Raw genomic sequence first — 23,252 nt, forward strand, 5'->3', positions numbered from 1 at the left:
ATGTTTATAAGATTGTACCACAAGCTATGAGGGCAAGAAAGAAAAAAAATACCCACAAAGGACAAAGAAATATATAAACATGAAGATATTTTCTATTAATTGCTACAGAATTGTTCATTTGGACTTGTATGATGATTGCTCTAATAGCAAAAATAAAAACCTTTCAATTCGATCCAATCCAAGCTTGGATGCAATATATGTATACCTGAATCAGGGCCGGAAACCAAGATTTTCAAATGGCAACGTATCTGTTCCAAGCTACATCACAGCAAGCTGCTAAGCAACCAGACCAACAAATTTATTACAAAGATCTTTCTCTAAACTAAGAATAAAACTAAAAGAAGAGCATTAAAACTGACAGGAAGAGATCTGGAAGTCATGGAGATGCCCATGGATTTAACAATATGACCTAACAGGCAAGTATATCCAAGAGCTACAGGAAAGAAGCAGGAGCAAGGCATTCAGCAGCCTATTCAAATGATTTTCTTTGGCTCCCAGTAAAAATGGAAGATGCCGATCAGTTTCAACATGAGGTACTGATTTCTGTCATCTCAGGTCTCATCTGTAGATTCTGAGACTGTAAGACAGTGAGCTCAGTACCTAGGAAAACTCGATCTGTTCAAGAATGCAGGAAAGGAAAATTTCAGTGCAACCAGGGTATTAAAAACTGGTTGTTAAAAAAAAAATTTCAGAAGGTTTTTATGTCTTAAATCACAATACAACAACCTGACCCTTTCTCCCCTTTAAAAGAAATTCTCACATTTTCTCAAGTTCCTCTAGTCCATTATTCTTCTTTCCTATGTTCTTTGTGCATACCATTCCCTAGAGTTAGGGTTGGGGGAGGTCCTCTCTTGAAAAAAACAACCATCATGATTCCAGAAGACTCAGGACACAGAGAACCTACCTGGGGCCATCTCCTCACCATGGTAACTGTTATCTCAAACAACTACCTCAATCGGCTTTGTTCTCCTGACAAGACACCTAGTACCTAGGAGAGAGTTGTTTAACTGAACTCCCAATGCTCTATTATGAAGCAACAAAGAGACAACCCTTAACTCTGTCAGCCTGCCACAGTCTCCAGATTTAGAGTTTTATGAATAGTTTGACTATAGATTTTTCTATTCTTCCCTCTCAACACTAGACATTCCCTAAAGTTCAGTCCTCTGCCCTCTTGAAGAACATATCAAACTATCCCACTTTAGTCATTACATCTCTACAGACAACTCACCCTTTCTTCCCCCCAGCTCTAGCCTCTCCTATCTCCAATCCTGTGGCTCTCCATTTGCTTAGGATGCCCTAGATGTTGAGCTTGATTCTGAGACACCTTCTGTCCTTCCTCTTCAGATAGATCAACCACCCTACCCAGTGACATACCCTACCCCCTACCCTGCGGCTCCCAATTTTAATTGCCTTATTTTTATCATTCTCCCAATCACTCAGTACAAATCTCAGCATCACCTTAAGTTAGTTCCTTTCCTACAATTACAATCACCAAACCATGTAGACTCTTCTCTCATGTGTGTTAAGCCATCCCCTCATCACCTGCAGGGCATCATCACTCATGTCAGCTGACCTTCCCCCCACTGCTTGGCTCAGCCGGCACTCAGACGCATACACCCTGCGCTCTAATTTAACTTTACCGTGTTTCTACTCTATGTCCCGGGTATACTGTAAACTTGAGAGGAGAAACCTTATATTTGGCACTACTGTATTACACACACAAATAGTATTCAAAAATAAATATTTGATAGTCAGAAAATACACACACATACATACACACACCCGTGATTCTATTATCACAAGTATCTCCATTCTACCTGAATACCAACATATAATATAGATGAAAAAACAAACAGTATAACCTCAGGTAAGTCACTTAAATTCTGAGACTCACCTACAAATGGAAACAATAATGCCTGTCATATTTACCTCGAAGAATATTACCGATTAATGCAGGGAAGACTTATAAAATGTAAATTGAACCTTACTATAAAAATATAGAGTATTATTAGAGTAGGTATGAAATTTCTGGTTTGGTTTTGGTCTGATACTTACTTACATCCTCACAGCTGGAACCCAGAACAAGAAAAATGGAGGAGACAGCCAAATGTGGCCAGTTCTAGGCCCTTAAGCAAACTGTTCCACATAAGGCTTGCAGCATCTGAGAAGGGTTAGTTTTTCCTCTTACATAGGTTTACTTAGGGTAATCCAAAAACAGCACTAGCAAAATATAATCCTCTTCTCTTCATATGCTGGGGAACCATGCATTTTTATTAACGTTCTATATAAGTGACTCTCAGGAATTACTTATAGGTGACAAAAATATCTTTCTGCATCAGTACTAACTCTGATATCTCAGCCAAATTGTAACTCGAAAAGCTAAAATTTACTCATCCTATTCAATGTCAATTGAAAACGGTCTTAATTTTCCTGCTGGGTCACATTTTCACCCTCATGAATACTTCTTTATTTCTCTCCCTTTATTATTTGGCTCCATAGCTAGGAGATACACTAATGTGAAAGGAAACGAAAACAAAGTCATATTGTTGTACATTGCTTTGCAGCTGTAAAACAGCTGTCACTCTTCACTATGGATATGGCTGCCTTTCGGGAAAGCTGAAATGATCCCTATGTGTGGCAAAGAAATCAGTTTGTGGAGCACTTTAAACAAAAAGGTGCTAGAGAATCTCAGCTGTTATTGATGAGACGCCCCAGAGGTGGAGAAGTCACTATGTTACAGATTCCCAATCTGCGAGTATCCCTGAGGGAGCAATTTCGCGTCACCAGGAAAGAGTCTCAGTTCACTGTGATAGCTTTGAGTCCCCAATTTAATTTCAATCACCCAGCCAAGAGACAGACGTCGTCCTTCAGCATAACAGACTATTACAGATCTTAACTGCAGAGTATCCTGGGAAAAGTCTCTATTCTCTTATCCTCCCCCTACAAACAACATTATTACGAGATCTATACATCAGGTTTTTTAGATGCATCAAGGGTATTAAATATTGTAAGACAAAGCAATGGAAGGTTGCCTGAGTTTTTCAGGAAAGAGTTTTAATGAAAAACATCCTCACAAACATTACTAAACCTGGAGATTCCCAAGAAATCAGCAATATAGGTTCTCTGTTGCCAAGGAAAACTATTCCCTAAGACAGTCTCAATCCCACAAGATTCTTTCATATGAAAGCATTTCAGAACAATTCTTTTTGCCAAATGTCCAGCTTCTGCTTCGCCATATTGAAAGCCTCTATACAACTGGCAAGCAGAAGGCATATCTTGAAACCAAATGTCTTATGAGCAAATCAATTGCAGAAAGAGTAAACAGAACATCCTCAGTCCAACATGAACGAAGACTAAAATAAGGAAAGGGACGAGTTGAATTATTATTTTTCAGAAAATTGGGGCGGACCTGGTGGCCAAGTGGTTAAGTTTGCGTGCTCCACTTCGGCAGCCCAGGGTGTCGCGAGTTCGAATCCTGGGCACGGATATGGCACGGCTCATCAAGCCATGCTGAGGCGGCATCCCACATGCCACAACTAGAAGGACCCACAACTAAAAATACACAACTATGTACCAGGGGGCTTTGGGGAGAAAAAGGGAAAAAAAAATCTTTAAGAAAATTATTACCAGTTTGGCATACTAAGTTCTCCTTTTTTTCTTCTGTGAATTCTTCCCACTCTGAAGTGTCCCATTCTTCAAGGTCTAGTATAAGTCTTACCAATTCACACAAGCATTCGCTAACCATTTCAGTCCAAAATAATCTCTCGTTTATTATCTACAACAGTCACTTGGCACTGCCTCATATTTTGAATTTGCTACGTTGAAAGAAAATGACTGTTTTCTTAATAGTGAAATTATTGTGTTTTGCTTTTTTCTATCATGTCTCCATTAAGTTCCCAAAAGCTGATGAATAACTGTTTAACCACTCTTCTTCGGACATTTAGGTAATTTCCAGTTTCTCAGTTACATCTGCTGGAATCTCTTGCACGGTCACTCCCTCCCCTCCTTCAGGTATTTATGTCATTTTCTCACTGAGGTCTTTCCTAACCACTCTATTTTAAATGGGAGCCTTTCCCCCAACACATCTCTGCTTTATGTTGCTCCAAAGCACTTATCTCCATCTAACATACTTATATATTAATTTATTTATTTTGTTTATTGTCTGTCTCTCCAACAGTAATTTCCAAGGAGGCAGAGAGTTTTGTCTGTTTTGTTCATTGCTGGGCCCCTGGTGGCCAGAACAGGGCCTGACACTTGGCAAAAGATTCATAAATAATCACTGAATGAATGAATTGAGCATCACTGTGGACAGTGTTTTTCTCCAGGTGGCCTGTGCCTTAGAAGATATTTCCAAGGCTGAGGTTACTGTATCAGAGGGTAAAAACCTCTTATGGCTCTTGATAAACGTTGCCAAAATATTTTCTAAAAGGGCTGTACTGACGTACACTACTCTCAGCCATGTAAAGGCCCACTAGAGTCACCACCATCAGTTATCTTTTTAAGTTAATCACACCAAAGAAACTGTAAGCTCCCTCCAAGGCCAAATAAAATTGTCTTGTATTTATGGTTTGCACTTAACAAGTACCTGCTGGATGATTAAGCTATAGGAAAGGCGCCTTCTCTAAACACTTTCAATAACTCGAAAAGTTCACCCCACACATTAAAGAGAATGACAATGACATTTCCCTAAGAAAAAAAAAAAAAGCTTATCTTCCCGCCTGCCCTACGTTCCTACACACAGCCTCCGCCTACGAATGAAACCCTGTGAAGAGACATGTATGGGAAAGCGTAAAAGTAAGGCCTCGTTCTTACGAAGGCTAAGAAGTGGGCCGGGGAGGGCATGATGTCACTGCCCGGGCCAGCTTACCTAGACACACGCAGCCCCAGGGAGAGCAGCTCCGCTTCCAGCCGCCCCAGCCTCGCAAACACCAGGGCTTCTTCCCTTCGAAAAAGCCCAGTTCCTCCGAAAAAGGATGGGGGTCTTGCCCCAACAACTCCCAACCTCTGTATTTAAGTCAGAGCCACTTCTTCGGGGTGGCTCCAGTTCTGTTCAAGCCACCACCTCAAAGGACGACCCCGGCTTTCCACAAAACAGGGCGCCAGGAAGGAAACCCCCCACCCCCCAGCCACCGCCCATTCAGGCCGCTCCCGGCGCGGGGCAGCCGCAGCGCAGGGGTCGTAGGGGCCGCCTTCCCCCCGACCCCGAGGGGGCCACGGCTCACCGCCTCGGCCGCCCGCCCTCCCTCCCTTCCACCACAAACGCAGCGCCAGACGCACCCCAGCGCCCACCTGGCCAGGGCCGCCTAGCCCCACCTGGGCCGCTTCCACTTCCCTCCGCGCCTCACCCAACGGCAGAGCAGCACCGCGCCTCAGGCCGGGTTTGAAATCCTGCGCCGACCAATCACAGAGAAATGGATTCCTCCCGCGCCGTCCTTCTGCGCTGCGACGTACGCGTCAAGGCCGGGAGAGGGGCGGGGACGGGACTGGGCATGCGCATGCTGATAAAGCGACGCCAAAGGTAGCCATTTTGACTAAGGTCAACAGGTTATGGGGTTTTTTTCCTTCTTTCCTCCGCATCCCTTGCCCGAAGCCATTCAGGATACCATGTTGAGTAAGGGCAAATGATACTTCTTGAGTGCCAAGTACTCTTGTCCTGTTTCTCCCAGGCAGGAAAATTTTGGAAACTATCAACTGAACAGAGTCGGATCTCTTTGTTGAAAGGAAGAATTCCAGAGGGAGATAAGACAGCAGTCATTTTCCAACCATATTTACTGAGCTATATAATGCCTTCATTCATTCTTTCATCCAGGTGTTCATTTATTAAGCCCACCAAATTCGTAACAAGCGCTTCACAGGGAATTGGAAAAATAAAGATGATATCATCTCTGCTTTCCAGTAGCTATGAATGGAGGAGACAGCTTGGGAAAGCAAAAACAAATACAAAATGAAAGCACTATAATTCCATTTCATAAATGTTCACTTAGAACTTAGCATTAGCACGGGGCTTTCATACGTTTTCATCCGGCCCCACCGTGAGAAATACATTTTACATCACAGCTAAGTATCACAGAACACGGCTTCTCCTTACTACATGTAATGTACTCAACTTTTCTAGTCTCTGCCCCACCCCCCATGTTGCTTGTCCTTTCCTCATTGAATTTATTACTCAGTAATGAGTGCCTACCTGCAATTTGAAAAAATTCTGGTTGACGCTTAGAAGGAGTGTGGTATAATGGAAAGATCACAGGTTTTATAACCAGAAAATTTGACTCCATTTAAACAAATATTGATGGAGCGCTTTTGTGCGGCAGGCATACCAATGAACCAGCTACACTGTCACTTTTTAACCCTTCTGTACTTCACTTCCTCCAACTATAAAACAGAAATAGTAGTACCATCTCTACCTCACAGGTTTATTCCCAGATCAAACAAGAGAGTGTGTGGAACACTATCAAAGTTTACACCTTGTAAACTACAATACAGGTTGTTATTAATATTACTAGGAAAGAGATGAAGAAAGGAATCATTAACTATACGTATGTTATCCCATTTATTCCTCCACAACCCTTCAAGGTCAGGAGCACTCCTTGATTGCATCAGCCTGTGCCTCCTTAGATACCTGTAATACAATTAAATAAGTATGAGAACAGAATATGTTTAAAATACTCTAGAAGCATGGATCAGGAAGCAATTAATCCTATCTAGGGAGTGGGAATGTTAGAAAAGCCTAAACAGAGACTTGATATCTGAGCTGGGACTTAAACCCTGAGTAGGAATTTACCAGATAGAAGGGGGTGGCAAATTCCTGGCAATGGGAGGATCATGTGACCTCTCAGGAATGAGTCACGAGTATATTTAATAAATAACAAGCAAACAATTTATGAAGGTTTAGGGCTGTGAAGGAACATTTACCTCAACATGCAGGTGATGTTGGGGGTTCAGTGATGTGACGGCTCTTTGGGCAGCTTTGGCCTGAGGAGAAGCAGCAGCTAGCAAAGTACGTTAGGACCAGGCTAGGAAGGCATTGGACTTTATCCTGGGATAGACACAACAACAAAACAATGGGGCTTAGACTGTCTTTTACTAGGTTTCCATTTTACATAGGTCCTATGCTCAGATGGCATGGAGGATTGCCTGGAGGGGGAAAAATCTGAAGATAAAAAGACTCTTGGGGCTGGCCTGGTGGCGTAGTGGTTAAGTTCGCACGCCCCACTTCAGTGGGCCAGGGTTCGCAGGTTTGGAACCCTGGGCACGGACCTACACACGACTCATCAAGCCACACTGTGGCAGCATCCTACATTTAAAATAGAAGAAGATTGGCACAGATGTTAGCTCAGCGACAATCTTCCTCAAGCAAAAAGAGGAAGATTGGCAACAGATGTAGCTCAGGGCCAATCTTCCTCAGCAAAAAAAAGACTTGCTTTATCATTAGAGAGAAGACACAAACTGAATTAGACCAACGGCAGTGGGGATGGAAAGGAGGGGTCAGGTGGCAAAAACATTCATGAAATTAAATGGACTTATTAAATGTTTGGACCTGGGGGTGAGGGAGAGAAGGGAGTGAAAAACGACTCAGCTTTCTCCCTCTCCCTTTCACCCCTTATCCAATTACTGAGCAAAACTCTTAAGTATCTCTTGTGTGTGCCCACTTTTCTCCTTCCTACCATCACCAGGCTAGTCCAATTCAGTAGTCCAAGCCACCAAGGAAACTGTTCACCCCTTACTTGCGTTCTTTACACTCTGAGCAATCTTTTAAAAAATGCAATTCTAAGGGCCAGCCCGGTGGTGCAGCAGTTAAGTGCGCACGTTCCGCTTCGGCAGCTGGAGTTCACCGGTTAGGATCCCGGGTGTGGACATGGCACTGCTTGGCAAGCCATGCTGAGGTAGGCATCCCACATATAAAGTAGAGGAAGATGGGCATGGATCTTAGCTCAGGGCCAGTCTTCCTCAGCAAAAAGAGGAGGATTGGCAGCAGATGTTAGCTCAGAGCTAATCTTCCTCAAAAAAAAAACGCAATTCTAATCATACCTCTGGTTTAAAACCATTAATGACTTCCACATCCTCCACAATAAAGACCAGAATCCTTAACAAGGCTCTCCGAACTGGCCTTGCTTGCCCCTGAGGGGCGCTTCCTGACCCTCTGGTATTTACAATTCCTCTTCCCCACCCCCACTGACCCTTCACTTGGCTAAGTTCTGCTCACCCTCCGGCGGCAGCTTCAATGTTTCCTGCCTTATTCCCAGGTCTGTGAGGCCTGGAGCCAGGCCTTTGCTATAAGCTCCCCTACAACCCTTTCCTTCTCTTTCATACATGTTACCACATTTGTTTCATCCTCCTGGCTCTTGCAGGTACCAGCTACATGGCCTTTCACAAGTCATCTGCGCCTCTGCTCACTCGTCTATAAATGAAAATGATAATAATACCGATTTCCTAGAGCCATTGAGAGGAATAAGTGAGATGTCCGTGTAAAGCACTTAGCACAGTTCCTGGCACACAGTAAGCACTCAGTAAATATTCCTTGTCTTCCCTACTGGACTGTAAACTTCCAGAGAACAGGAGATGGCACTCCTCTCATTTACGGCTATGTTCTCTTGCTTTTGCAGCTCCAATAAATAGCCATTGAGTGAGCAGAGGTGAGTTCAACGGGATGGTGGTAGTATTCCACCCTACCACCCAATCCCTGTGTCCCAAATGATGGATGGCGGTTGAAGACACTGTCCCCCCTACATCTCCCTCCACCTAAGGTGCCACCACACCCCTCCCATTTCATTGAACCCCCTTCCCTACTGCACCAGCTGGTGAGAAGCACAGGAAAGGTGAAGTGTGTGTGTGTGTGTGTGCGCGCGCGCGCGCGCGCGCAAGGGGGTTCCTAATCCTCTTTCTTCCCAAACTATAGTTCTCCGGGTAGGGAGACACCCTGGGGCTGCATCTGTAACGGGAAAAGCTGGCGCCAGAAAGCATGGGTTCCATTCCCGCCTCTGCCACTTATTAGAGGCGCGATCTTGGCTTGGTTCTTTAATCTCCTGCATCTGGTGAGCCCCATTCGCCGGGTACTTCTGAAGTGCCAGCGAGGTAATGGCAGTAAGAGGGCTTCTGTTTACTGGAACGCGCCGTCGGAGGATGCGCTAGGACCATTCCGCCGCCCTCGGCGCCCGCGCGGGGCAGGGCCGCCACCCACCCGCTCCTCCGCGCGCCGCCGCCGCCACCGCCTCCTCGCGCCGGGAGCCGCTTAATGGGATTTATGCTAATGGCGCGGCCGCGGGTGACCGCCCGAGCGCGCCGCCCCGCGCCCTGCGCCCCAGCTCTCCAGCTGCGGGCCGCCTGCCCGGAAGTCGCCACAGAGGAGCTGTCACCGGCGGTCCCTGGGCAGTGGGGGAGGCCTGGCGGGGCTGGGGGAGACTCGGTCCCTGGCTGCGGTCCCTCTGGTCACCGCCCAGGGTTTGTCTTCATCCTCTCTCCCCTCTCTCTCTTTCTGCCTCCCAGTTCCTTCTCATTTGACTCCCTCTCTAGAGGTCTCCCTCCCTACTCATTCGAGAATTATTGTTCCCTTTGTCAATTAAACCAAGGCGTGTTGAGCACTTCTGCGTTCCAGTTCCAGGCGTGTGCCCAGCGAGGAGGCGGGGTGGGGTACAAACAGCGCAGCGGGCGGAGGTGGGGATTGCGTTCTGGGGGTTCAGGGAAAGCGAGCCGCTTCTGGCTGGGAAATCAGGAGAGTCTACCTGGAAGAAGAGGCATTTGAGCTGAGTTTTGAAGGATGGATAAGGGAGGGGAGTAGGAAGCCAAGTCGTCAGGAAGTGTTAAGAGAAAATGGAGAAGTCAATCCAGTGTGGCTGAAGTGCAAGGATCTTGATGAGGGAGAGGGGTAAGAGTGAAAGGAATTTTGAGATCACAGGGTGACAGACCTTAAACATCAGGCCAACTAAGTTACATTTAGTTCTTGAGGCACTAGTGAGCCATTGAAGGTTTTTGAGCAAATGACAGGCCTGTATTTCTTCCTATTTCTCTAAGAGAAGCAGCAAAGCATAGTGGTTAAATGTGTGGGCTCTGGAGTGACATGGCCCTGGTTCAAGGTCTACTTGCACCACTGATGACCTGTGTGATGGGCAACTGTCTCTGTGCCTCTATTTCCCTACCTATTAAGTGGGGATGATAGTTACAGGGTAAAGGGCTGTTGGGAGGATTAGATGAGACAGTCTTTGTGAAACTCTCAGCCCAGTGCCTGGCACACAGGAAATGCTCCACAAGTCTTAGTTATTATTATTTTGTTTCTCCCTGTCTTCCTCTCTCTTTCTTTCTTCTCTTCTGATGACCCTTCTCCCTCTCATCAAAAAAACAAAACCAAAAAAACTCTTCGGAAATCCATGATTTCTCTGCTTCATGCCTGAGAATCAGTCGCTCACAGCGAGTAAAGTGTTGAACTAAATCAGAGTCTAATAGAAGCCAGTCTCCTTCAGCAACACATCCGTGCCTCTCCCAGGTGCCTGGGCTCCGAGGAGCCTTGCTTGGGGAAAGGGGTGTAGCTATTGAGGACCTGAACTCATCTCCACCAGACTCCAGCCTCTTTAAAAACACAGACCACCACTCGTTCACTCTCTCCTCCTCCCCCTCCTCCTTCCATCTCTAACGACATGCCTGACCTTCAGGAGGTCCCTGCTTTATACCAGCAGTTCTCAAACGTTAGTGTGCATCAGAATCCCCAAGTGTTCTTGTTAAAACGCAGATCACTGGCCCCCACCATTACAGTTTCTGATTCAGTAGGTCTTTGGGGGAGGCCTGAGAACGTGCATTTCAAACACATTTCCAGGTGAAGCTAATGCCACTGATCTGGGGACCACACTTCAAGAACCACTGCTTATAATAGCTGTCGAACGGCTACACCCAAGAAGGTAAAGTAGCCTTGCCATCCCCTTCCCACGCCCGGCTGGTCATGAGCGTCCAACATATGGAGCCAAGGCCTAGAATCAGGAAGAGTGAGACTCAGGGATTTTCTAAAAACTTCCCTGGTGATTCTGATGTGCAGAGCTGGGACCCACTGGCCTTCTACTGCCACCCACTCTCCCCCCCACACTCCTGTATTCCCCTCCTCCTCATGCCCACCTCAGCTAACCCTGCCCCCCGCAAGGGACACTGCCTGCCTATGCTTTACTCAGAGGACACTCGGCTACTCTGGGTTCAAGGTGTCTGGGACTGTAGGGAGACAGGCTAAGAAGAGAGACAGGAGAGTAGCTGCTTCTAAAAAAAGATCAGAGATTTATGTAAATTATAACAAGTAGCACTTCTGCTAACTGTTAACCCTAAAAGTCAAGCCAGGAGCCAGTTCTCAAGAGTCAGGCCTGGAGTCAAATCTGGGCACTTTCTCTCTCTGTTCAACTTCTATTATCTCCAGTGTTAAATGAGAATAATGGCACCTACTTCACAGGGCTGATTTGAGGATTCAAAAGGAAAGTATGGATGCAAAGTTCCCTTCCGCAATCACTTTGCTATTTACCCAGAACTTCCACACACATTTCATTAGATTCTCCTCCCAACAGGCCCCTGGGGTAAGAAAGGTTCCCACGGGAAGGGGCCGTTCAACTGCTCTTCCCTCCCCTTTGACGGATGAGAAAGCAGAGTCTCAGAGAAGTTGAACGACTTGCCCAGAGTCTGTGCAGTCTGGGAATATGGGGGAAAGGGCTCGAAGCAGAGCCCGCTGCTCCCCGCCACTCATCTCTCTGTTTGTTCTCTTGCCATCTCCTCCCCGTAGGTCCCCTTTTGCAGCTCTTCTAGGCAGGTTTTACCTGAATTCAGGGTGGGGGCTCTCTGCGCCTCTTGGGGATGGTCCTGTTCACCTAACCCCCCCCCCCCCCAACCCTCTGCCTGCAACTTCCTCCCTATTTAGACACCTGTGGCAAATATTGATCCTGAATTCAAATTCTGGTGCAACTCCCTCGCTAGCTGTGTGAATTTCCCTCTCTAGGCCTATCTCCTCATCTGTGATGTGAGGAATAGTTTAAATGTGTGGTTCCCAAATTACAGCTGCCTTGGAGTGATCACAGGAGATTCAGTCCCTGGCTCCATAAAGACCGTGAGTAACTCATCTGTGTGTAACTAATTGACTATGTGTAACTGTGTTGTTGCTGGGGATGAATAAAATACAAATGAGTTTTAGTGATGCGATTTAGAACTCAGTCATTACATATTTTCTCAGTCAACAGGCATTAAAAATACAACTACTAACATGTCATAGTTGTGGAAATTTTTCTGGAATTCAAAAGGATGGAAACCTCTGGTCTAAATATCCTCTGAAGGCCGTTTCGGCAGCCATCCCTCCAGCTACATAAGAGAAGGAACTTTAGGCCACTAGGGGGCGCTGTAGGCCCATGCAACGTGGAAACTGAGGCTGTGGGCAAGAAGGCTGCTCCAAACTGGGAGAGGGTAGGGCCAAGGTCCCAGTCCTGGGTCCACAGACCACAATTGACCTGTTAGCCACCAGATTCTGCAAAAGCAATGTATCTCCAGAGCTGGGGGACGTAAGGGACCCAGAGGGGACAGTGACCTACCCCAGGTCACTCAGCACTGTGCGTTCACCTGTGGTAGTGAATGATGGTTCCCATCTGGTTGGACCTTGGGTTCCAGTTCCTGGCCTGCCACATAGAAAGTTTCTCACATTTCTCCTCAGGTCTCCTCAGGTGAGGGGAAGGGACTGAGAGAAGAAAAGGTACTGAACGAGGCACGGATGGCCACCCCAAGTGAGTGGCCTTCTCGTGAACCTTGGGAGAGCAGGGAACAGATGGAGACCTGTGGGAGGGAGGGGAGGCCTTTCTGAAGGTGGAGTTGGGGACAATCAGAGAGGAGCAGGAAGGTCAGACCAGGCAGGGGGTTCTGACTCAAAAGGGAATAATTATAAGAAGACCTTTGCTAAGATGTAGGCCCGCCTTGCTGGGCTGTAGGAGGTATCAGCTCATGGCCAGAGAGGAGAACAGGAGAGGCCAGCACCCTTGCTCCACTCTCTCACTCCCTCACCCCCCAACCCCCACCCCAACCCAGAACCCTGGGCAGAGCTCTGACCCAGCTCAACCTCTCCAGTCAGGAATTTCTTCCTGGCAAGAGCCAGAGAACCTCGAAGAGAGAAGTGAGCTCCCACACACATCCCACAGAGGATGAGGCCCTGTCACACTCATAAACTGTCAGCATCCATTCCAGCCCAAGCTGAAGGTGCACCCAGACAGACAAGTGCTCACCATGATGGGACACAGGAACTCTACCCTGCCCTGGGACAGACAAAGACACACACACACACACACACACACAGGGTTGACTTTAACAAAACAAATGAAGAAGGAACCAGGGCCTCCTGCCCCCCCAGGCCAGAGCACTGGACACTCTCCACCTCTGCCCTCCTCACATCTGCTCTATATGCGCCACCCTCTTCTCCTCCCTGGCCAAGTGCCATTCATCTGCTGTTCCCTTCCCATGGACCGCCAACTGGCTGTGAGCAGCAAATTCCTCCCCACAATCACTCGGCCCTCCTCAGCCCCTCTCCCCATTTGCCTGGGCTCTGGGCCCCAGCCCTGACCCCCAGGCTGAGTGCCGCCCAAGCCCTGTTCTTCCCACCCTCCCATACCTCTGGCCCTTCCATGATGCCTTTCTGAGGTTTGCTAAGCCTGAAAGCGCATCTCAGCAAGGAAGACGAGAAGGAGAGGCAGCCGGAGGAGCAGGGGATATTCATGTTGGCAAAGCTTCTCCAGACGGCAGAGTGGACAGCAGGACAGGCAGGGCAGGCCAGTCACTCTGGAGAGGGTGGGTACACCCTGCCTTCCCCCAGCTCAGCAGGACCATCTCCCAAGCTTAGAATTTTGGCTCCAACACAGACACAGACACATACACACACACCCCCCAGGCCTGTTAGCTCTGCAGAAGTCTGTTTCTCTGGCGCCCCAGAACCTGCTTCCTCATTGCTCTCCAAGCCTTTCTCATGTGCTTTCACAGGGGAACCCTCAGTCATGGGTTCCCCCGAGAGATCTCCAAATTCCTGAGCCTCTTTCAGCCTGCTAGAGACAAAAATCTGGGATCACTGCAGCTGCCCCATTTACAGCCCAACCCCTGCACCTCCCTCCCACCTTGGCGCATCCCTCCCACCTCCGTGAAGCCTTCAAGGCTGGGAGGGAGGTCAGAATGGAGCCCATCCCGGCAAAATGAGAAAAGATTAGAGCAATACATTTTCTGTCAATGGCAATAAGGCTGCCTGAGCAGGGGAGGAGGAATATTTGATTTCCGGCTCTCCCGGGGTCTGCATGGAGGAGCACTGGCAGCCTGCAGCCCTGGGCCTGATGGAGTGGAGAGGGCTGGTTCCAGCCCCAGCCAGCTGGGGACCCTAGTATCCCAGCCCTCCCATCTCCAGATCGACCCCACCCTCCGCAGTCACCGCAGGGCTCCAGCTCCCTCCTCCCTCCCCTCCCATCCTGTCTCCCTTTCCACTGCCAAACTTGTTTCCCCGAAGCAGTTTTTCTATGGTGCAGGGTGATGGAGCAGAAAGAACACTGCTCTGGGGGCTGGAGAGGAGGCCTGAGTTCTAACCCCCTTACTGCTTCCAAGCCAGGGACTTCATGCAAGTCACTGAGCCTCTGAACCTTGGGGCAGGTGGGATGGGGGGACAACATAGCATTTGGCATCCTGAGACTTGGGGTCAGCTCATCCACTCATCTCTTTAATCTTAGGCAACATCACTTAACCTCTCTGAGCTCCCATTTACTCATCTATAAAGTGGGAGAGAAGTAAATAATGCCTATGTCCTAGGGCAGAAGTGAGTATCAACAAAGCCGTGGATCGGAATGCTGTAAACAATTGTGAGGATAATATTGCCTTGCTGTTACGTGGGATTTGTGGTATGTTCCCTGGCTGAAGGATGGGCCTGAGCGTCATCCAGAAGCTCCAGAGGGTTCCTTCCAGCCCTAGGATCCTGGCTCTGGGCGCTGCCCGCCCCAGTGGGTGGAGGGCATAGTCCCTCTTGGAAAGGTGGATGAGGTGTTTTCTTGATCAATCAGGCCTGAACTGAGGAGTCAACTCTCCTGGACCAATCCTGAAAGACATTCTGGAGGGAGAGGTTTCAGAAGGAGCTGGTCAGCAGTGTCTCTTTTCTAACTTCTCCTGCCCTCATGCCCATATTTAAATGGTGGCCCTGGAGTTGTGCAGCATGGCAGGTCTGCCTGGATGCCAGTGAGACAACTTCTGCCCAGCCTCCAGGTGAATGGACAAGGTGCCAGGCAGGAGAGGGTGCAAGGAGGCTAGGAGATGGAATTGACATTTATTTCCAGGCTACCTGGAGAGACACGCAGTGTTTTTCATACGATATCTGGTCTATACAACAACCCAAGAGGTAGTATGATTGACATGGAGGTTGAATAACTTGACCATTGTTATCAGCTGGAAGGAATTGTGACTCTGATCTGCTGGATCCCCTCCCTCCAAACTGCCTTCCACTGGAGCAGAAGGCTTGAAGCTTCAGTCCCAGGCCTGGCTCCCCGTGGCTGAGCTGGGAAACTGCGCAGATCTTTAAGAGGATGGCACTACTTAACCAATTTAGCACAGAGAACACTTTGGAAAGGGTAGAGCCCTGCCCAAATGCTTTTGACCTCCATGTGCTTCTTTTCTAGTTTCAACCTCATTTCCCACTACTTCCTGCATGGTCCTCCACTCTGGCCAGATCTCCTCACTTCATTTTCCACCTGACACATCAAACTAATTCATGTCTTCCCCTCCCCCTCTCCCTCTCCAGATCTCACTGATCCTTTGAGGTCCAGATTAGGGACCCCCTCCTCCATGAAGCCTTCCCTACCACCCAAAGTGGCAATAAGCATAGACTTCCTTGACTTACTAGTTGCTTTTTATGATATGTCCTGATTCCCCAAAAGAATCCCCAACTGATTCTCTGAGGGCACAGACTATGTCTCCTACCCCTTTGTAATCTTGGGTTTGGCATGGAGTCTGGTGTATATTGGGTGTTAGAAAGACTTTTGCATGAGGCTGGCCCTGTGGCCGAGTGGTTAAGTTCGCGCGCTTTGCTGTAGGCAGCCCAGTGTTTCGTTGGTTCGAATCCTGGGCGCGGACATGGCACTGCTCATCAAACCACGCTGAGGCAGCGTCCCACATGCCACAACTAGAAGGACCCCCGACGAAGAATATACAACTACGTACTGAGGGGCTTTGGGAAGAAAAAAGGAAAAAAATAAAATCTTTAAAAAAAAGAAAGACTTTTGCAGCTGGAGGTAATGATTGTGGTGATGGTACTCATGATAGAATCCATATTTAAAGTAGAGATAGGGATGGTGGTGACAGTGGTGATGGCTGTGATGGCGGTTATGGAGGGGAGTTTGAGAGCATGGTGGTGCCGGTAGTGAGGGTGGTGGTATGGAGGATGGGAGTTTGAACGTGGTGACGGTGATGGTAGTATGATGGTGGTGGTGACGTTGTGATGGTGACGGTGACGGTGGCTGTATTAATTACCTCTTGCTGCATAACAAATTACCCCAAAACTTAATGGTTCAAAACAACACACATTTATTATCTCATAGTTTTTGTGGGTCAGGAATCTGGGCACAGCTTAGCTGGGTGCCTCTGGCTCAAAGTCTCTCACAAGACTGCAACCAAGGTATCAGCAGGGGCTACAATCTCGTCTGTAGTCTCCAGTGGAGGAGAATCTGCTTCCAAGCTCACTCACATGATTGTTGGCAGGATTCAGTTCCTTTTGGGCTCTTGGACCTTGCTGGGTGTTGGCCTGAGGCCTCCCTCAGTTCCTTGCCATGTGGACCTCTCCACTGGGTAGCTGACAACATAGCAGCTGACTTTTCCCAGTGCAAGTGAGAGAGAACCCAACATGGAAGCCACAGTCTTTTCATTGCCTAATTTTGAAGTAATGTCCCATCACCTCTGCTAAATTTTAGTCACTAGAAGTCAGTCATTAAATACAGCCCACACTTGAGGGGATAGGATTACACAAGGGCATGAATACTAGGAGGAGGGAGTCACTGGGAGTCACCTTGGAGGCTGCCAAGTGCAATAACGATAGTGGTGATGGTGATGGTGGATGAGGAAAGATGGAGAGTGCGATTGGGTCAGAGATGGTAGAGTATTGGTGAGTGAAAGTATTGGTATCCATATTAGAGTCAAAAAGTGGTTCCTCCAAACTAGAGCTGACCAGAGGAATCCAGTTGAGTAGAGCCGGATATACAAGACCCATTCTCCTCCATCACACTCCAGCCCTGTTCCAGGTCCACGTCCATATCCATACCCCTAGAGTCCTCCCTCCCCATTACTTTCTTTGTTGATTACCCCCACCGTAGGCTGATGCTCTTCTTTAGGCAATTACTGAGCTAAGTAATTGCCAACTGGAGAGCAATTACCACCAACGGTCAAAGAGAGGAGGGAGAAGAGAGTGGTCGGAGGCCCAGGGGAGACAGGGAGGTGCTGCCAGTTTGGGGGCTGGGCTGTTGTTTTTTGAAGTTGGATAAAGCCATCCACCCTATCCTATACTGAGTCCTCATGTCCTTGGTCTCCAGATCCAAATCCCCGTAGGACACAGCCCACCACCACCACTTCATCTTCCCTCTCTCAATTCTTCACACAGCCTTTAGGCCAGAGTGTTGCTGAGTCCGGAGGAGCCCATTCTCTTGAGTCTCCCTGACTCCATCTCCTGCCTCTAATCTCTCCCCGCTTCTGACTACCTGCTGCTTCTTAAAATTCCAACATCACCCTTGCTCTTTGATAAGCACAGAAGGAGCTCATCCTTTCTGATGGCTCATACCTTCAACGACCACCACCAAGCCCCCTAGTCTACCCCAATGCCAGGGCTTTTAGGTCTGGTAAGCAAAAATAAAGCCTACTTATCTGGAAAGTCTCCTCAGGCAGGAGGTGATTTGGGTGTCATGGGCCAAGTCCTCTTGCAGTAGAATCACCAGGTTGAGTGACAGGGGTAAAATATATTAGATTGGGAGTCAGGAGACCTGGATTCTAATCCCATCTTTGTCACTTACTTATCATGCCACTTCTGCTCTCTGGCCTCAGTGTCCTCATCTGTTAAATGGTGGCAGTTGAAGGTGGAGGGTGAATTAGATGATCTCTAAAGACCCTGCCAGTTCTAAACTTCTCTGATTCTGATTCTCGTGAAAAGGGTGGAGGTTGAACGGATGGTGATAGAGACCCTAGAAGGCCAAGGGCCACTCAGCTGAGAGAAGAGCTTCTATTTGCCGAGGATTGTCAAGCCTGGTCACAGTGGGGGCCATTTGTTCTGTGTATTGTAGGAACCCAGGGCCACGCCAACCTTCCTTTCCTGCATCCCCAGCCCCCCCACTGCTACCCCCCACCCCACCCATGCATGACCTTAGAATCTCCGGCTTCCCCTCTGGCCCCTTGTCAGCATGTCCAGGCAGTGGCCATCTGCCAATTCTGTCGCTAAGATATCATTCACCTCTTTTGTTTCCTTTCTCCCTCCCAACATACCCATTCTGTCCCCACCTTAGTTCACACGCTGGCCTCCTCTCCTGGACCTCCGTGACACCCACCTAACTGTCCTTGTGCCTCCACCCCTGGGCCTACGGGACACCTGTCTCTCCTTGTTTTTCTCTTTGACCAATCTTCCTCAGTTCCATTTGTCTTTCAGCCTCCTTTCCTGCCTCCCCTCCTTCCATTCACCCCTTTAATTTGGGTGAACTCCTAAGGCTTTGCCCTTGGCCATCTCAGAATGGCAACATAATAACAAAAGCAAAAACAGCCAGGATTTAGTGGTGCTTACACAGTACAAAGGGCCTTCCCGTGGATTTTCATTTGATTCTATGAGGTAAACTATTCTCTCCCATTGAATAGAAGTCAATTTTGCCTTCATGAAGTCTCTGGAAACTGTCCTTTTCTTTTTATTTACATTACCACTGCCCTAATTCAAGCCCTTAATGCCTGGTCTTAGCTCCTTGCTTCAGCGTCCGCCTGAGCTGACAATAGTGGGGTTATTAGCGGCCGATGAGAGGGAAAGGATGTAGTTCCAGTTAACCAATTGACCAAGAGCTTTAGACTTAACTGAACCAGACCAGGCCCACTCAGAACACAGTGGGCTGTACTGTAAAGATAAGGTACTCAGAACTAGAATCCTTTTGGGAAAAAGATTAGGGTCACACACAAAAATTCAGAATCTATGATTGGTCCAAGCGTCAAGAAGAGAGTTCCTGATGAAATCCGTGAAGGGCTGTAGAATAAAGCCCAGGAGAATCTCCCTGGAAGCCCCACCCTACCAGGACCTTTGTGCCTGGTCCCAAATCATCTCCAGTCCCCCAAGTCTGCAGCCTCAGCCTGAGGCAGTGGGTAAACCTTGACTCTCTCACTTAAGTCAGGAAAATCCTACCCTAGGAAGGAGAAAGAATAAGGATAAAGAAAATAGTATTCGAACTATCGAACAAAGAAATTTAACTTCATGACATTGTTTTCGTAATGGGCTTTTTTGGGCAATCATCATAATATTGTTTGTTTTGTCTGCTTTTAAAGATGTTTAAAGCTTTTAAGAAAACCTGATTTATGAAGAGTTTAATTGATTTTATTTGCAATCAATGTTTCAATATTTGGGGAAATATAATTTGCTATACTCATAAGTTTTTTGTATAAGTAGTATGAGAATATTTAGGGGGATGTTAATAATTGAATAAAAATTAATAAATTGGACATCAAAGTAGAAAAAATAATGAGTATTCCTCTCCATGCCCAAAAGTGCCTGAGACATTAAAGAATTTATCATCCTAAACTTCCCAGCTGTGATTTCTGCTGACTTCAATTAATTCCTATTCTATTGCCAACACCTCTGTGACCCTGTTTCCTCATCTATAAAATGGGATGATATTAGTACCTAAAGAGGGTGCTTGTGAGGACTTAATGAGAGAATTACTTCCACAGCACTTAGAACAATTCCCAGCGCGCAAATGCTCCATAATGTTGGCTATCTTTATCTTTCCCCAGTACCTCTTTGATCATGCCACCTCCTGCTCAATCCTTCAGTTGCTCCCAATGACCCAGACAAATGCAAGCTCCTCCACACGATTTCCTCACCTCTGCCTGCTTCCCAGCCTTGGCCCTCACTATTACCCTTCACCTACCAGAGAGACACAATTACTATCTCTTTGCTTCACCCTGGTCCTCTATCATCCTTTTTTCCATACTGTTCCTCTTCCTGAAATACCTCAACTCCCTCCCATGCCATTATGGCCAATTCAAACTCCTACCCATCCTTCAAAACCCATCTCAAATGCTACATCCTCCAAGACACTTTCTTAGCCATAATCAACTCCCTCCCTCCTTGGAGCACTTATTAGTAGCTCTTTCCTGGCAAGCGTCACATTCTATCATACATCAGAGTCAATTACTTATGTGTCTGGTCATCCTAGTTGGGCTATAAGCTCCTTGAAGACAAGACTCACTTCTAATTGATCTTGGGGAACACATGGCTGCCTTGCCCATGTCCTGGTGTGTAATAGGTGCTCAGCTAACAGGTGGTGGATTCCTCTAGGTCTCCGTAGTTGTGTCATCCAGGCAAAAGCAGCAGGGACCTGCAGACTCCCCAGACCAGTGTCCCCACTCTTGCTGGTCCAAGTAAACCATGGAGGCACAGGAAACTGAGAGAGCCAGCAGTCTGCGTGTGCCAGGGCCCACAGGGCAGATGGAAAGATGGCAGAGCCAGATTCCAGGAGCATGTGGAGCTGTGTCTGCTCAGCTCATCAGCATTCCCCCAGACATTCGGCCCCTCTGTCAGTCAACATTTTTTTAGACTCTTCTGTGCCAGGCCCTGTGTGAGGTGTGACAGACACCAAGGCTGGTGCCACTTCCCTAAGAGGTATGCCCATGCACCTGGGACTCCTGTGTGTACACATACATGTGCCCAAGTGTGCACCCCACAATGCCCGCAGTCCCAGCTCCTGTGGGCCCAGGCTGAAAGGGCCACCCTCTAGCCTGTTTCCAAACAACTCCCCGTTCTGCGCCAGCGCCGCTGCTTCTCCCGTCTGTTTGCCCCTCGCCTCCTCCTCCCTCTGTTGGGGCTGCTGCTGATGATGAAATTTGGCTTGCAACACCCTCTTTCTCCCCATCCTGCAGGCCTGGGAGAGGATTAAGCCGCTGGAGTCTGAAATCGGAAAGATCCCAGCCTCTGCTCCCCAGCACCTCCCCACGCCCCCTCCCCTCCCCGCCCATGCAAAACCAGAAAATTAATCTCCCCTTCTGCCCGTGATATGGCGGGCTGCATTACAAGCTGGGCGTCGAGATAAAGCGGGGAACTGCAGGACAGCGGCCCAGCGAAGGGGCCCCGGGTGGGGCCGGCCTGGGAGATAAGGGCCTCCCAGCCCCATGAATTATTCACCGGCACTGCCTCCTCCAGCTCAGAGGCCGCCCTGGGCGCTGAGATTGCGCCTTCCAGAAGGGCCTGGGTAAGGTGGGAGGAGGGTCCATGGGGAAGGCGCCAGCTGTAGAGGGGTCCCCTTGTGATGGGGAGCAGGGAGAGGGAAGGACTGTGCTTAGTTGGGGGACAGCTCAGAGACACAAGCGCCCTGCAGGACCAGCTGATGCAGAGGAAGGAAGGTGTCCCCAAGCCTAGGGGACCCCCAGATGCAGCCACGACCCCCAGGAATGCTCCTCATTTATGCAACTCACTAAACACAATTGAGCAGCTGCAATTGCCAGGCTCAGGCCAGGTCCTGGCATCCTAGAGCTGGAGATGCAGTCCCTGCCCTCTGAGGTGCCCAGAATCCCATGTACCTACTGAGTGTGGGTGGAGCACAGTCCACTCCTAGGAGGGGGGGGGCGTCTTCCTTGTCCCCACCACTTCCCCCCTCCCCTCCTCTGGAGGTCAAGACAGTTACTGCCCACTCTAGGGGAGCACCCCACCTTGGGGAGAGGGTGCGAGGGGAGTACAGGGGACAGACCTGCTCCCAGGGCAGTCAGAGCCCACAAAACAGAGAGACCACGGCAGCTGGTACAGGAGGGAACTAGAGGTCAGTGCTAGGGTAAGGGATTAACCAGGGAAGTTTCCTGAGAGAGAAAAAGCTCTAGGTACTCAGTGGCCCCTCCTTCACTCTTCTTCTCAAAGACCCAGAATTTTCAAGCCAGGAGGGACCTTAGCCGGCTCTTCCCTACCTCCAAGTCTCTATTTCTACATCTCTCCTTACCGTGTGTCTCCGTCTCAATCTCTCTCCCTGCTCCCTGCTCCTGCTCCTGCTCTCCTCCTCTTTCCTACTTCCCCCTCCCTCCCTCCCCTGCGTCTGCCCTTTTAATCTCTGCCTTGGCCCCAGTTTCTCCACCTCTCTCTTGTTCTCTGCCTTTCTCTGTGTCTCAATCTCTCTATTTTCTCTTTAATCATCCCTTCCTTCTGAAGCTGTGTCTCCCCAAATGACATGATGACACACAAATTTGAACGTGTGATGGAAGAAAGGTGACTATCTACCACCCCCAGGGAGGAAGGGAGGAAAAAGAAGCGTCCAGCCTGGTCCTGAACGTGCAGGCGAACTGCCAAGACCCCAAGAGAGGCAGCAGTAGCAGCATGGAGAGAGCGGCCCCCGGAGATGCACTGGCACAGGGAAGAGACTCTCGGAGACACCCAGAGAGCCAGGAGTGAGAGGCGCTGGGAGAGGGTGAGGACCAGAGGCGCCCCCTTCAGGATTGCAGGGGTGGGAACCCAGCCTGGCAGGCAACATTGAACCTGCTGACTCCCGTAGCAGATACGGAGCCCCACAGTCAGGAATCAGCGAACAAGGCACGTTTTCTGAGACCCACACTCAAGTTGGAGAGGGAGGGGTGATGAGGAGAGAGGGAGAAAGGGTGGAGAGTGAAGAGGGGCCAGAATGAGAGGAAAACATGCGAAGATAACAGGATGAGCCTCCGAAAGATGGAGAAGGCAGTAACTTTGGGTGGGAAAGGGAGGAAAAGCTAAGCAGGGGAGGAGAGAGAGGAATGAGAAGAGAGGAGGACAGCACAGGTTGTGGGGGAGAAAGGCGAGGGTAGCAGAGAAAGCAGGGAGGAGGGTAAGAAGAGCATTTGGACCCTGGGCAGGGGGCCTTGATGGGTCCCGTCAGCCTCAGGTCCATAGCCCCTGCCCACCCGCCTGCTAATTAACTCCTTAATTGTCTCTGCATTTGCTGAGCTGGCAGATGAAGTGGATGCTGACAGATTGGGGCGCGTGTGATTTCACGCACGGGGGAGCGGAGAAGAGCTGCCTGGGAGTCCCAGGGGGCCTTGCCCCCCTTTTGCCCTCCCCC

The 23,252-nt window shown here is 48.8% G+C and overlaps 1 protein-coding gene across 11 annotated transcripts in view; it reads right to left on the reverse strand.

The window, feature by feature from the left end:
• Positions 1-9,604, reverse strand: part of RACGAP1 (Rac GTPase activating protein 1) — a 30,566-nt gene extending 20,962 nt beyond the window's left edge. Inside the window, exons 1-3 of one of the 11 annotated variants that reach the window (XM_005611153.4) lie at positions 9,179-9,604; positions 6,913-7,036; positions 5,290-5,918 (exon numbers count right to left, since the gene is read on the reverse strand). Coding sequence is in view for 1 of the 11 variants with exons in the window: in XM_023643519.2 (XP_023499287.1) it covers positions 761-819 (59 nt within the window). In the remaining 10 variants the exon portion in view is untranslated. Of the gene's footprint in view, positions 1-760; positions 1,018-4,867; positions 5,919-6,912; positions 7,037-9,178 lie in introns of those variants that run through there. The other 10 variants (XM_001504234.7, XM_023643521.2, XM_070270242.1 and 7 more) reach the window with 10 other exon arrangements.
• Between the last annotated feature and the right edge of the window lie 13,648 nt (positions 9,605-23,252).

This window comes from Equus caballus, chromosome 6, assembly GCF_041296265.1.
Source record: "Equus caballus isolate H_3958 breed thoroughbred chromosome 6, TB-T2T, whole genome shotgun sequence".
In the NCBI taxonomy this organism is placed as follows: domain Eukaryota; kingdom Metazoa; phylum Chordata; class Mammalia; order Perissodactyla; family Equidae; genus Equus; species Equus caballus.